This window comes from Ooceraea biroi, chromosome 4, assembly GCF_003672135.1.
Source record: "Ooceraea biroi isolate clonal line C1 chromosome 4, Obir_v5.4, whole genome shotgun sequence".
NCBI lineage: Eukaryota > Metazoa > Arthropoda > Insecta > Hymenoptera > Formicidae > Ooceraea > Ooceraea biroi.
The window spans coordinates 8,364,266-8,379,051 of NC_039509.1; the positions used below are offsets into that span (position 1 = coordinate 8,364,266).

At 39.0% G+C, this 14,786-nt stretch overlaps 1 protein-coding gene across 5 annotated transcripts in view; it reads left to right on the forward strand.

The window, feature by feature from the left end:
• The window catches only part of LOC105280645 (lanC-like protein 2), a 115,842-nt gene that overhangs the window by 36,959 nt on the left and 64,097 nt on the right, over nt 1-14,786 (forward strand). For all 5 annotated transcript variants that reach the window (XM_026969401.1, XM_026969398.1, XM_026969400.1 and 2 more), the window contains exon 5: nt 3,906-4,046. In XM_026969401.1, coding sequence (XP_026825202.1) covers nt 3,906-4,046 — 141 coding nt within the window. The remainder of the gene's footprint in view (nt 1-3,905; nt 4,047-14,786) is intronic.

Below are 14,786 nucleotides of genomic sequence, written 5' to 3' on the forward strand. Positions count from 1 at the left end.
TACTGATTATCAACTCTTCTTCCACCAAGAATTGTCTTCCATCCATCCATTAATCGCATAATTCCATTACCATGATAAAAACCATAACCTTTCGTTTCCTCCATAAACGTCGTTGAAAAGAGTGATTCATTGCTCATATTCTCACACTAATATAGAGATTCCCATATTTGTTTTTTCCAGTCTCTTCCATTAATTGACTTCTCGATTTTAACATCACCAACATGAGTAGCTTTTAAAGTCTTACCATCAGCAATGTTTAATACAAGTAGCGGAACAACTTTCCGAAGTGATGAAAACCATTCTATTTCCAGTAAGATGAACACTCGCTCCAGAATCTGCGATGATTGTACATCTCTCATTACCCACTTTGAAAACAGATGATGCTGATAACCATTCTCGGTTTCTACATCCTTTGATTCTTTTGTCCCTTTCTGTGGTTTTTCCGATTTCTCTAACTTCGACCTACAGTCTCGTTTAAAATCTCCGATTTTACCATATTTATGACATTTACCTTTAAATTTCTTCTTTTCAATACCTTTCATTGTCTGATCATCCGTTGAACTTGAGTATGACTTAAAGGCTTCATCCACTGCATCTGATCGTCCTGTGATATTTCTTTCAGCATTAGCTAGTTTGATAATTCTTTATTTACGACCAAGAACTGATGAAACAAAATATTGGTAGCACTACGTTTTGACCTCAAATTAGGGTCCTTATCAAGTGCGAAATAGTCACTTTCTACAAAAAAAAAATATATAACACAAAACTATTAAAGACAAAATTATAAAAAATATAAAAATATATATAAAGAATTTCTGCGGGGTTCTGACAATAAAAAATATATAAAGGATTTCTGCGGTAATCAGACAATAAAAATTACAAAAATAACGTACTTCCAAAAAGCAACTATCAATTATTTCCAACGGGAGCAGCGACACAAACAAAAAGACACATTGCGAAGACACTGAAACAGCGTCTTGCTCAGTTCAACACCGAATGACGAATTCACGCGTTCCGAGATAGATGTGTTTTTCTCAAAATATTGTTGTATACAATCGGTAGGTTCTCCGTGTCCTTTTGTAAGTTCAAGGTATTATTATGCTGCTTTATGAAGACCATCTCAGCAATTTCTCATTTCTTGAGGTGGTCTTCACGATGCAAAATATGAACATTCGTCCAGTCAAATTCGTGGTCATCTTCAAGCCTATGTTTACTAACCACAGACATGTTTACCGACTGTTTCCTAATATCGGAAATATGCTCCTTAATCCGCGTCTCAAGATGTCGCTTTGTCTGGCCCACGTAACACACGTTGGAGATAATTGATGGTTGCTTTTTGGAAGTACATTATTTTTGTAATTTTTATTGTTTGATCGCCGCAGAAATCCTTTATATATTTTTTATTGTCAGAACCCCGCAGAAATTCTTCATATATATTTTTATATTTTTTATTTTTTATAATTTTGTCTTTGATAGTTTGTGTTATGTATTTTTTTTTGTAGAAAGTGACTATTTCGCACTTGATAAGGACCCTAATTTGAGGTCAAAACGTAGTGCTACTAATATTTTGTTTCATCAATTCTTGGTCGTAAATAAAGAATTATCATATTTCAAATCACTGGTGTCGAAGCTAATTTGGATCTATTAGCTAGTTTCTCCAAAAAGGCCTCCAAAGACATTTCTATCGATAAAAGTGACCAACTTATAACACAGTTGTCATAATCCTTTGGCAAACATCCTAAAATCTTCGCCATTAAAAGTTTTTCATTTAGCTTATTTCCAAAATCTACTGATTCTAAAGCTTCAATTTTACGTGCAATAACTTTCAATCCTGCCACAAACGTACCAACTGTATCATCTGATTTCCAGGAATAACTAAAAAACTCACGTAATAATTCTAATAAAACATTTAATGTTTTCGGCTCGTAAAAGGCTTTATCCTTTTCATGATATCTGCTGACGTCTCACAGTCACATACTTGATCAAACGTGTGTCGTCCAAAGTCGATCGAATAATAGACCGCGCCTTACTATCCTTTGCTTTCCAGTCATCAATTTCGCATTTGTAACAACGCCATCCTGAGCTTTTATCTCGATTGGCTTGATTGTACTTACAGCAGCGATATTCCAAATTCGATGACTGTCAAGGATATCACGCATTTCAATCTTCCAACGACCATATGTTATCTTCGTGAGCTTGGTTACTTGAATTTTTTTTAGTGATCCTTTATCGGCCATTTCGTTGTTTAAAGACACACAAAACGACACGTTGTTTAAAGACACCTCAACGAGAAAAAGATGCCACGTACTTCCAATTATCAATTCACAAGCGCGTAAGTCTTATAATCTATTAAAATAGCTTCGAATAATTGAAGAAGCACGTATTTCTTAACAAACTGAGGTTTTAATTAAACAATAATACAGTCAAAGCAGAAACATTGACATAACATGACATGGCTCGAGACAGGACCAAAGACAAAGCAAACCGTTACAAATAAACGATAAAAGATGAGCTCCATCGCAACGATTCACCTGGAATGTGCTTCAGGTTACTGTTGAAAATTATGACGGAATACATGAGTTTTCAACATAACCAAATAAATAAAAGGATATCTTATACCGAATCTAACCATGTATAACAATGCCATATCGCGAAAGATGGATTCGTCGAAAAATAAGTGGAAGCACCTTCACGCGCGTTATGCATAACTGCCCGCTCGATATCTCGCCACAACACATTGTCTTGAACTTTCTTATAATAAGAGATGATGATTAAATTAATAGATACGTTATAATATAACATTTCAATAGTAACAACTACAACATGATAATAATGAAACTAATTAATTATAGTAAACACAATAATGCTATCCCTCACTGAGGTATACTCTAGTCATTGAGCCAGTGAGAATGGAAGGAGATATAAAGGTAGAAATAAGAGAGTTGAGAATATAGATATTGTAACGTTACAAAGATAGCGATTTAAGTTACTTAATCAAATTATAATAAAAATATTTTATCTGTTTAATTCCTTATCCAGTCACAGCATTAATATATACACAACAATAATTATATGTATGTTTCGTAACTTTTTCGTTATTCTTATGAAAGAATATATATATTTGGTTCAGCTCAACCTGGGCTATATGCCATTAACGGATTGTACGGGGTCACTGAGACACCCTGTATATCAGCTCTCTGAAAGTAACATTTTATTTATAAGAAACATGTAGTCAAGAGATGCAGTGTCTGTTGCAAAAGCAACGGTTAAAGTATATGAGCGAAACTGCAAACATCGTATACATCAGTAGCTCTGCTATTGATTTCTAATTATTTAATACTTACATTATTAAAATACTTATACAGGGTGTTTCAGAATAGATAGACAAACTTTAACATTACAATCCGAGGGGTCACTATGAGAGGTCCTCTCCTTGTTAGTTGAAAAAAACTGATTTCTTTAAAGGGGTGTTTCACATCTTACAACTGTATATGGACGTCTAAAACATACATGTCTCCTATTTTTGTGTACATTACGTATCTCAAGTTCATCAAACTCGGAGGTGGGCACTTCCATGGGTTTCCTTGTTAAAAAAAATATTTTATTACCTGAATATTTTCTTATATTATCTTTCAATTCACAGAGTAGCCTACGTAAAGTGATAATCTAAAATCTCTAAAAATATTTGTCATATCAAGAAGTTGTTCATGAAAATATTTTATATATTCTTTTTGGGTCTTTTTGGTTACATAGAGGGGTCTTTTTGGTTACATAGTTACATAGTTAGAAAGACCCCTCGAATACGTGAATTTTCTCATGAACATCTTTTTGATACGAAAAAATTTTTAAAGTTTCTCGATTGTCACACTATTAAAGAGAAGTATTTTTATTAAATTTATTTGTAGGTTGGTTCTTGTATAATTAACTCTGGGATAACGTACGCCTCGTCAAATCATTCTCAATCACCTTTAATGTACTCTTGGCATGAAAAGGAATATGTTGGTGGCGCTCATGGACTATCTGGCATTTTATATTTGCTATTGCAGGTATCTTATATTCCAAAGTAATGGTTTTAAAAATCGATATTGTTCATTGTATGTTCATTGTACTGCATTATGCTGCTGTAACTATTGACTATCATTTTATGCTAATATTTTGAAATGTATAATTGTCATTATATATTAAGGGTCGTCTATCTCGGCTGTTTTTTCCGAGATGAACAAGACGTCCTGCGGTGTCGATAATATTTTCCATTACTTAAATTCGTCGGTAACAGTAAGAAATGCAACTGTTCATACGATAAATGAATCTGTAACCAATATCACTTCGCATGGCTCGATGCAACGTTGCCGATGCAAACGTTTGATAATCGGCGTTGCAAAATGTTAGATGCGATTCTCTTCCGAGCTTATTTCCGAATTTTCTTTGCTGACCACGTTTTGCGTGTCCACACACACATACATGTATCCGTACATACGGACATATGTACATATGTATATACGTATATACACTACTCAACAAAAAATAGGGAACACTTTCTAAACCCTAAAAATTAAGCTATTTTCAAACCACTGAAACTCGGCGAAAAATTATCGTAGGAAAAAAATTAAAAAAGCGTTTTAAAGTTTGAAGTTTCAACTTTAACGCGCTTTCGGTAGATTTTCAAAATTTATTTATCTTTCTTGGTCTATGCTTAAAAAAGGAACACATTGCTTTGTTCCTTAAAATTACGTATTTTTGACAACTTAAAACTTAATAAAATAAATTTCTTTTATTTATTTAAATTATTTATTTACTTTTTTAATTTATTTATTTTGTACAGTTGTACTATAATAGAACAGTGTGCAAGACAACGTGTGCAATCGTGCGGTGTGCAATCGTTCCGTGTGCAAACGGGATACGCCCGTTCTGATTTCTGATTTTCAATGTGTGGTCAATCGGGACCGTGGCCAATATCAACGTGGTCAATCGGGACCGTGGTCAGTCGGAACTGTGGTCAATCGCAACGTGGTCAATCGGAACGTGATCAATTTCAACGTGGTCAATCGGGACTGTGGTCAATATCAACGTGGCCAAACGGGACGCTCCCACCCACACATCCACACAGTTAGTTATTACAGTTAGTTAAATATGACTAATATTATGCACACATACACAAATATAAATATACACCCGTAAAAATGATATATCCGCGCACGCGTATGTATATACAGGGTGTATCGAAAGAATGGAAACCCCTAACTTTTACGAAAACTATGCATTTTAGAGAAAACTATTTCAGACAAAAGTTGTAGGATTTCAAATAACGCATTAAATAGCAATATCAGTATGACCTTGAAGTGTGTTGTCAAGCTCACATGAAGTCACCTTCAATTTCTTAAATGAAAACCCCCATTTTATGTTGCATATTTTTGTAGCTTATCTTAAGAGCTTATCTTTTTGAAACACTGTCATAAAGTATATTTTTATTAAATACTTTTCGAGTTATGGAGCTTAAAAGTTATGGTATCGCCGGCATTAGCATTATACAAGGTACACCGCATTAAGGGGATCCTGGAGTCGTCTGTTTTACCATGAACTTTCTTCCAATCAAATGTTTTTTTGGTTGCATAAAACAACAAATTCTTTTGCACAATTACAATACACATAAAAATGTTTGCCAATGACCCCTGGACTTAATGTTAAAAACGGAAAACATTTCGAAAATTACAGTTTTATTACCGACTTGTGGCTTACCCCGTATGATAATATGCTTATAATATATAAGTTTATACGTACAAAATGAGTAGCTATTGACAAAGTGACAGAAGGAAAGAATATAAGGAATCTTTTAAAAGAGACTTCAGAAGTCTAGCAAAACAGTTTGATTGGAATAAAAATTTTGAGCATATGTGCATCTCTAAAATCGTGAACAAGAGTAAAACAGCACAAAATTAGTTCCTTGATATCGTGCAAAAGGATTATTAATTCTGCGCAACCAATAAATAGATCTATTAAAAACACTCATTCATTCCGTCGGTAATAGAGACGACTCCAGGATCTCCTTAAGGTTGCACGGTCGATTCTCACTTCTGTGTGTGTGCGCGCGTGCGCGCATGTGTATAAAAGTATGGGTGGGGGTGTGGATATGTGGTGATTGATTGAGGAACAAATAAAGACTGAGGACGGTCACTCCTCTTTTTAATGACTAAAATCTTCTACTCCGCGAAGGTTTGAGCGTGAGTTTTAGAGTACATTCTGAAAGTAGCTTCTATTGACTTCCTGACAGTATGCTAATCTTTGATAGAACGCAGAAATAGCTCTACGATTAAATTTAGCAGATATTAAGGCTGCTTTATTCCTTATTCGCTGTCTCAATTCTTGGACCTTTTCAGGTTTTATTTCGTAAACCTTACTTTGCAGATAGCCCCAAAAGTAATAATGAAAAGGAGTTAGATCTGGTGACCGAGTCTGGTGGCCAATCTTCTCCCTCATTTCGGTTCCTTCTTCCTCCTTCATGGGAAAATCTCATTTAAAATTCGACGTGGTCCTGCATCAAAATGAAGAGCAGCTCATGCTGAAATCATATTTGCTCGAAGTTATTCCGAAAAATATTTTGTATGGTTGAAATTATTTGGTCTACAAGTTATTCTTTTCATCATCTAACTTGAAATTGTCCTACAGTGTCATTGATCGCGTTTACAGATATTGATCACGTTACTTAACAATTCACAAATTTGGACTTGGAAGTCTTTTGAATTTCGCCGCGATATGGAAGGAGGTCACAGGATTTGAGAGGAAGTTGCTGAGGATGGCCAAAAGGGTGGCCGAAACGTTCAATTAATTATATATTTTATTATATTACTTTAAGTCTTTGACTTTTCGCACCGCAATCTGCGCTCACTCTATTACCCAGTTTTCCTGAATATTGATATTAAGTCGAGAGTGTTTAATTAAGTTTTTAGTATTATTATTGTTGTCGCAATGTGACTCAATTTCGATCGGAAGCACGCATAATTTGACGAGGGATCGCTTATATTCGGAGTGGGCTGTGTGAACCGATACGACGCGCACGAGGCCATCAGACCCGGAGAAGACTTGAGTGATGCGTCCAAGTTCCCATTTACATGGGGGAAGGACTGGGTTTCTAATAAGCACCATCAGCATCGTTCCGATTTTGTTGGATAGTTGTATCTTCTGCCATTTCGTGCGGTGTTGCAACGTTGCGTTCACATAATCGGATTGCCAGATTTTCCAGAATCTCTCAGTTATTTGCCAAATTAGTTGCCATCGGGCCAAACGATTTTCCTTTACTGAAAGCACTGAAGGCTCAGGCGGCGTTGTAATAGCTGAACCAACAAGAAAGTGACCAGGAAGTAGCGGTACATAATCCTCGATAGTATCCGTTAAAGGACCGATCGGTCGTGAATTGAGGCACGCTTCGATGCGATATAATAGGGTACTGAATTCCTCGAATGTCAGAGTATGAGAGCCGAAAACACGGCTTAAATGATGCTTGATACTTTTGACTCCTGCTTCCCACAGTCCGCCAAAGTGCGGCGCATGAGGGAGAATAAACTGCCATGAGATATTGTCGGTAGCAATTGGGTTGAGAAAATCCGGGTTCTTTGATGCCTGTTGATAAGCGCAAGCTAACTCTTTATTGGCTCCTGCGAACGTTGTGCCGTTATCCGAATACATGTTAGTGGGCAACCCACGTCGCGAGCAAAATCTTGAGAAAGCGTCTAAAAATGTCGTAGACGAGTAATCGCTAACTAGTTCTAAATGGATGACTCGTGAAGCGAGACACACAAATATCACAATGTAACCTTTTCGCGAGGTGATCCCGCAGCCACAAGCGGTTCTAGTGAAGACAGAGCCGGCATAGTCGACGCCGCAATGCAAAAAGGGTTGATTAGGAGTCGAAATGCGAGCCGCAGATAACTGCCCTATGAGCTGGGAGGGAACGGCCACTCTTTCTCTTACACGTGAAATACATTGATGAATGATTTGTTTGACAATTGTGCGCGCCTTGATTATCCAATAATGCCGACGTAACGTAGATAAAGTAAGTTGCACACCAGAATACAACGTTTGCAAATGAATCTGCTTAATTATAAGTTTCACGAGAGGATGGGGTGATAATAGGATAGGATGCTTGTGGTTAAACGACAGTGGCGAATTTCCCAAACGCCCACTCGAATAAGATCGTCTGAGTCTAAAAAGGGCCGAAGTGAAGACAATGAATGAGTCGATGGCAGGGCTTGATCTTTGCGTAGAGCTTTTAAGTCATCGGACAGTGTCTCGGATTGGATGTGCCGGATCCAAAATTGGCGAGCCTGGTCGCAATGAACGGAGGATAGAGCTTTCTGTTGAGTATCCTTATTAAAGGAGTTGGTCACACCTTTACAATTGTCGATGAAGCGAAATAAATAGGCGATTACTCGCAATAACTTTGGCCATGATAAATACCGGGTTAGGAGATCCCATGCATTTAGATTCAATGTAAGATGGACGATAGGTTTTCGTTCTGCTTCGGGAATTGTGAGTGACGGAAGAGGGTTTTGATCGGGCCACTCCGCTGGTGATAACTTCAGCTAAGGAGACCCTTGCCACCACATCGATAACGAACCTAGTTAATTGTTGAGCAAACCGCGAGATGCGCAATCAGCAGGGTTCTCATATGTAGACACATGACCCCACTTAGCATGCGGTAGTCGGGTTTGAATGTCGGCCACTTGGTTTGCCACAAAGGGTTTCCATTTTGATGGATGTGATTGAACCCAGTGAAGAACCACGATGGAATCCATCCAGCAATAAAAGTCGCTATCACTCCAGTTTAAAACTGATCGCACAAATTCCATAAGTCTTACTAATGACAATACTGCTAATAACTCTAACTGTGAAATACTTAATGTTTTAAGAGGAGCTACCTTTGATTTGCTGGTAAAAGACTAATTGTCACCTCGCCGGAGACAGACTGTACGCACATATAAACCACGGCAGCGTATGCGGCTGAGAAGCGCCGGCGAAGCCGTGTACTTCGAGTTTATTAGTGTCGGCATCCCTGTGAGTCCAGCGAGGAATACGAATGTTCGTCAACATACCCAACATTTGAAAAATGATCTGCCACCGATTAATGATAGAAGTCGGAACGACGTTGTTCCACCCTAATTGCAAACGCCAAAGTTGTTGCATGAAAATTTTCGCACTTACGCTGACCGGAGTGATCCACTCTAAGGGGTCGAAAATTTTGACGATTATAGAAAGAATTTGCCGTTTAGTCCGAGGAAGCAATGGAGGAAGAGATATGTGAATTTGAAATGCGTCTGCACTTGGCATCCACGAAATGCCGAGTACGTGAACTGTATCGTCGTCTTGTAAGATCCGATTGATAGCGAGACTATGATCTTCGGAAGGAATATCCGATAGGAGAGCCGAATGATTACTGGCCCACTTTCTTAGCTGGAATTTTCTGCGAGAGAGAAGCGAGCAAATTTGGTCTCTCGTACGTTTAATCAATGGAGCGGAATGTCTTCCGCGCCGAATAAAACGTCGTCAACATAAATATTCTCTCGGAGAATTTGAGCTGCTAACGGAAACTGATCGTCCTCGTCTTGACTTAGTTACTTTAAAACTCGTAAGGCTAAATAGAGAGCGGAGCCAGTACTGGTAACAGTTCATAAGCGAAAATCTTGTATTGAAGTGAAATCCTTATTAAACCAAACGATGCGCTGATAATCTTGATCGCGGGGGTCTACTACTATTTGTCTGTACATTTTCGCGATATCTGCTATATAAACGTATTTGTGCTGATGCCAACTTAAAAGAACGGTGCTTAATTCGGTTTGTAATTTTTCGTCTGTTTCAAGATGAGAATTTAACGAAGTACCGTTGCTTGTTAAACTCGATGCAATAAAAACAACGCGTAATTTCATCGTTGAACTAGACTCGCGAATCACGGGATGATGCGGTATATAAACTACTTGAAAATTAGATGCTTCGGGCGGATCGATTCGGTCCATGTGATTTAACGTTTCGTATTCGGATAGAAATTCTGCATAACCGTCCTTTAGTTTCACGTTCGAGTCAAGACGGCGCTTTAGTGAATTTAACCGGTTTACGGCAATTGAGCGAGACTCTCCGATGTTCAAGGGAGGGTCTTATTTCAGTGGAAGACGCACGGATATATCTGCCGTCAGCTGATCGCGAGTGAGTTTAGTAAAATATCTTTCGTACTGAATTTCGTCAGGAGATGGAATATGCTGACGAGGAATCTCTTCGATCTCCCAAAATCGACGAATTTCTTGATCGAGTGAACAATGATAAATCTGAATCGAACGAGACTCGGAGCTACTTGGATGAACGGGCCCTGAAATGAGCCAGCCGAAATGTGAATTTTGCGCTATAGGTTGACCTGTATATCCTTTACGGATACCATCGAGAATGATTTGACTATATAATTCCGCACCGATAATATAATGGGATCAATAGGCGTTGAGCCAGTTGGATCGTCATCCGCTAAACTTAGAGAGCCTCTAGGAGAGAGAGGCGACACGAGGTCATGTGATCAGCTTCTTGCGATTGGCTGGCGGCAATATGGGCTAATTTGTTTATTGCGACGCCAATGCAGACCACATGTGACGTAGATTGCTGGCGTTTTTTAGACTGTGTGAAGGTGACTGTAAAATATGTGTAGTTAAATATATAAGGTAAATCTTACAAAGAACACAATAAATTACCTGACAAAGAAATCAGCGTCGCCAAATTAATAGATACTGTAATATTTATTATAGAAAACAAGAATAAACAATAAATATATTATTTCAATATAATTCCCAAATGCAACTGACATTTCTTACAATCACAGTTTATTTATAATTTCTAATAATAAAGATTTACCTCATATATGTAACCACACATATTTTATAGTCACCTTTACAGTCTGAAAAACGCCAGCAATCCGCGTCACATGTTGTCTGCAATGGCGTCGCAACGAACAAATTAGCCTATATTGCCGCCAGCCAATCGCGATGACGCTGGTCACATGACCTCGTGTCGCCTCTCTCCTAGAGGCTCTCTAGCTAAACTGATAACATAACTGGGATAAATGAGGCCATTCTGATAAATCTGTCGTAGTTCGAGGCACGTATTTTGTCAAGGATTTGAGAATAAAAGCGGTGGTGGAAAATCTGGATTCGGTTTTATCGCGTGGCAATAATGTGATTAAAGCGGCTTGCTTGCAAGTACCAATATTGGCACATCCTACGGCTGAAATCGTCGTAAAAGTGCGAGTGCGATTCAAGCGCAAAGATTGCGTGACGTTTTCACTAATAAATGTTACCTCTGAACCTTGATCGATTAACGCTCTAATGGCCAGTACGCGTTCCGTCGGAACGGTCACGGTGACTTTAGCCGTTGCGAATAATACGACAGTCGGATTCGCAGTCAACGAGACAGATGACATGGCTATTGCAGCTGCAGCTCTTGAGTTTCCTTTAGCGTCTCCTTTAGCGATGTTATTCGCGAGCGAATCTTTGCCGCGATGTAGTTTGTGCGACCGAATTTCTTAAAATTGTCCAGAGCTTTGGTGACTGAATGCAGTAATGCAGACTGCTTGGTCAGTAACTCGCTCATGGTTCTGATTCCTCCTTATAAACAAAGTCACAACTCAAGAGGTAAATAGCCACTCGCGACACGGTCGCAATTTAAGTAAATAGTCACTCGCGACACGTTCGCGATTCAAGAAGTAAATCAGTGACATTTTCATTGACCGTGCCAAAATCAACGCTCAGTGAATGTCCGGGCAAATGCATACAGGCCGTAACAGACCAGTTCCCGGGAACTACCTCCAAATAATTCAGAGTTCATCGGGACAGTTTCTGTGATCGAGCGTATCGTTCTAGTTGCCAGTGACTATAAATCCGCATTCCCGGCACGAGTTGTGACCTCTATATGACGTCTAAATGGTGACATTGTCGCAGGTGAATAGTCAAACTACAACTCTTTACACGGGTTGACGACTTTAGAGCTCTAGATATTACAAGAGTAGCGCAAGCCCCGCCATGTTGGACCTAACTGGGCTGCGTTTCGATTCGTCGCCAGGGTAGGTTACAAGTGACTCTGTCTTCTCATTGGACGCCAAGGTGATAGGTCCAACGTAGCGGCATCGCAAAGATCAAACGTTTGCGCTACTCTTGTAATATCTAGAGCTCTAGACGACTTGCGCTCAGGGCGTTACGTGGTCCGCCGTAAGAGAAAGTTGAGACCGAGGGGTAGACAAAAAAAAGAGCGACTACTGCTCCAATCCTTCACCCTCACACCGTTCACGTTAAAATCGGAGTCTCGCTTGTAAATCGAACTCGGAGTTTCCACTGCCTGGCGGATGGATAAGGTTGTCCCGGATCCGGCACTTCGCACGCGATAATCCGGTCATTAGTTGCTACTTAGCGAGACGATATCGTAACGAGCTCCGATTTGGACAACACTGAACAGGCTTCTGAGGGGACTGCGTCCCTTGGCCTTTTCTTTTCCGGTAGCGAGATATCGCGTGATTGATCAGACCAATCAATAAGCGCAACGCCTTATCGCGCGATTGTCACGTAGGTCGATCCTGCGCGCAGGATCTAGTGTAACATGTCGAGGGAAACTTGGTTCCAGTTACATAGTTTCGCGGGGTTGCTTCCGGATGGCGCCATCGATCCGTGATCGATCGATGAGTTATCCTGGGAGCACTCGATATCGTCGGATCCGCAACACATTTGTTAAGAACATTAATTTTATTGGAAAATAATTTTGCTAAATTTGCAAATTGTTTAGCTATAAGAATAAAATGATTTCTGTTCTATCAAATTCTGCTGTAATGTTGAATGTTAATAAGTTATAATAGAGAAATTTCACATGTACGTAGTCAAAGAAAATATCACATCACATATGCAGCAGTAACAGAAACAGTTTCGCTGCAACAGCAAAATTATGTTTTTTCGTGCAAAATTATTTTATTAATGAAACTATGAATTATTATTATTCTTATAGCTAAACAATGTTAATTTAGTAAACTTATTTTTCAATAAAATTAATGTTCTTAACAAATGGCATTGTCCATATAATAACCGACCATATAATAACTGAAAATGTACTTAAGACATAAGCATAAAATATACTGTGCGAATCTAAATTATTTTTCTCGGTGCAGATATCTGTAATTCGAACACATTTTTAACTTGTCTGTACATCACGTCGATCCAAGCAACTGCTATCTACGTGCCGGTCAGTTAACCAGAGTTGCAGTTGGTAATCTATATCTCATGATAAAAGGTAGGGACAGTCATTAAGATTCACCCTCTGTGTGTGTGTGTGTGTGTGTGTTTGTACAGGGTGAGCCATTTTAAACAGTCCAGTTGAATATGTCGAAAACCGAGTCCGATAGAACAAAATGTTTTAGATGAAAGGACCCCGCACAAATTATATGGAAAATGGATCCCAGTCGAATCGGCTGAAAATTTAATATAACGTAGTTCATGACGTCCTGATGAAAAGTGTCCATAGACACGAAGTCCAAAAATGGACAGTTTCTGAGTTATAGAGCGTCAAACAGCGGTAAAATAGGTTCATTGACTCATGACAGTCGTAACTGTAGACCGTATGTATGGTCATGATAATTTGTGCCTCTGTGTGTGTGTGTGTGTGTGTGTGCTCGCCGATTCTTGTGCTGATTCCTCATAATAAAACGTAAAGCACGTACCGTCGGCATCAGCGTTACCCGATGTGCACCACGAGGAGGTTGCGCGATCGGATTTTGCACATCATTTCATGGCCCTAAAAAGGGCCGATTGATTTGCATTTTTGACGTTTGTCTTTAGCAGGTGACCAATCCAGTCATAAAACATTCCCGTAACCGAAATGAGAAGTATCACTCAATATGCATCTAAACGTCAATTACTTCTGGTACAATATTCCGTTGTTGCTGTCTATTTGCTGCGTTATGTATGGATTCGATTAGTTTTATTGAAGGGTAACGAATGTTTGCTTGATGTCGTGCGTACCCCATAAACCATGACACTGGCAATGTATGCACAAGTACCGAGGGTTCGAGCGCCGGACTTACACGTGCAATAGTAACCTTGTATGGGAGTATGTTCGTCATTATCCATCCCATCGTCCACTTCATTATCATCAGTAGGTCGGTATGAAATCCATAGCTGATATTTTGTTGCGTTGCGAAATCGTGAAAAAATTCTAACTCTCATCAATCCTAGCTGTGGTAATCTGTTTACATCTCTTAACATTTCAAGTTGGAACTCTTCTTCCTCGTCTCTTTGTAACTTGTCTTTCACATAAGATGCTGCTAATTTAATTTGATATACACCAACTGTGAGATTTTTTAGAAAATCCAATGTCAAGACTGGGAAATCAAGCAATTGTTCAGCATCCAAACGTATCCACCTTTGAGCATTCTTGGTGTTGAGATTCTCAACTAGTGCTTGGATGACATTTGGTTCTCTCGCTTTCCCAAGTAATTGTTGGGCCATCTCAGCATTGACTCCTTCCATGAGAATGGGGGGATGGCACTTATTAATAATATCTCCAGCTATCCGGTAAAAATCTCTTAGATTTGGAAGATGCTGGATTTGTATCATTTCCCGAAGGAATTTGAAAATAGATTTAATGTGCCCGTTTCTAGCTTCTACTATCCACCTTGACTTTGTAACTAGACGCGAATCATTAGCATCTTCTGTGGATAGTTGACGTTCGTTTGCTTCAAGAAGCGCCGGCATTTTCCATACAATACCTAAGCGAGCCAGCAG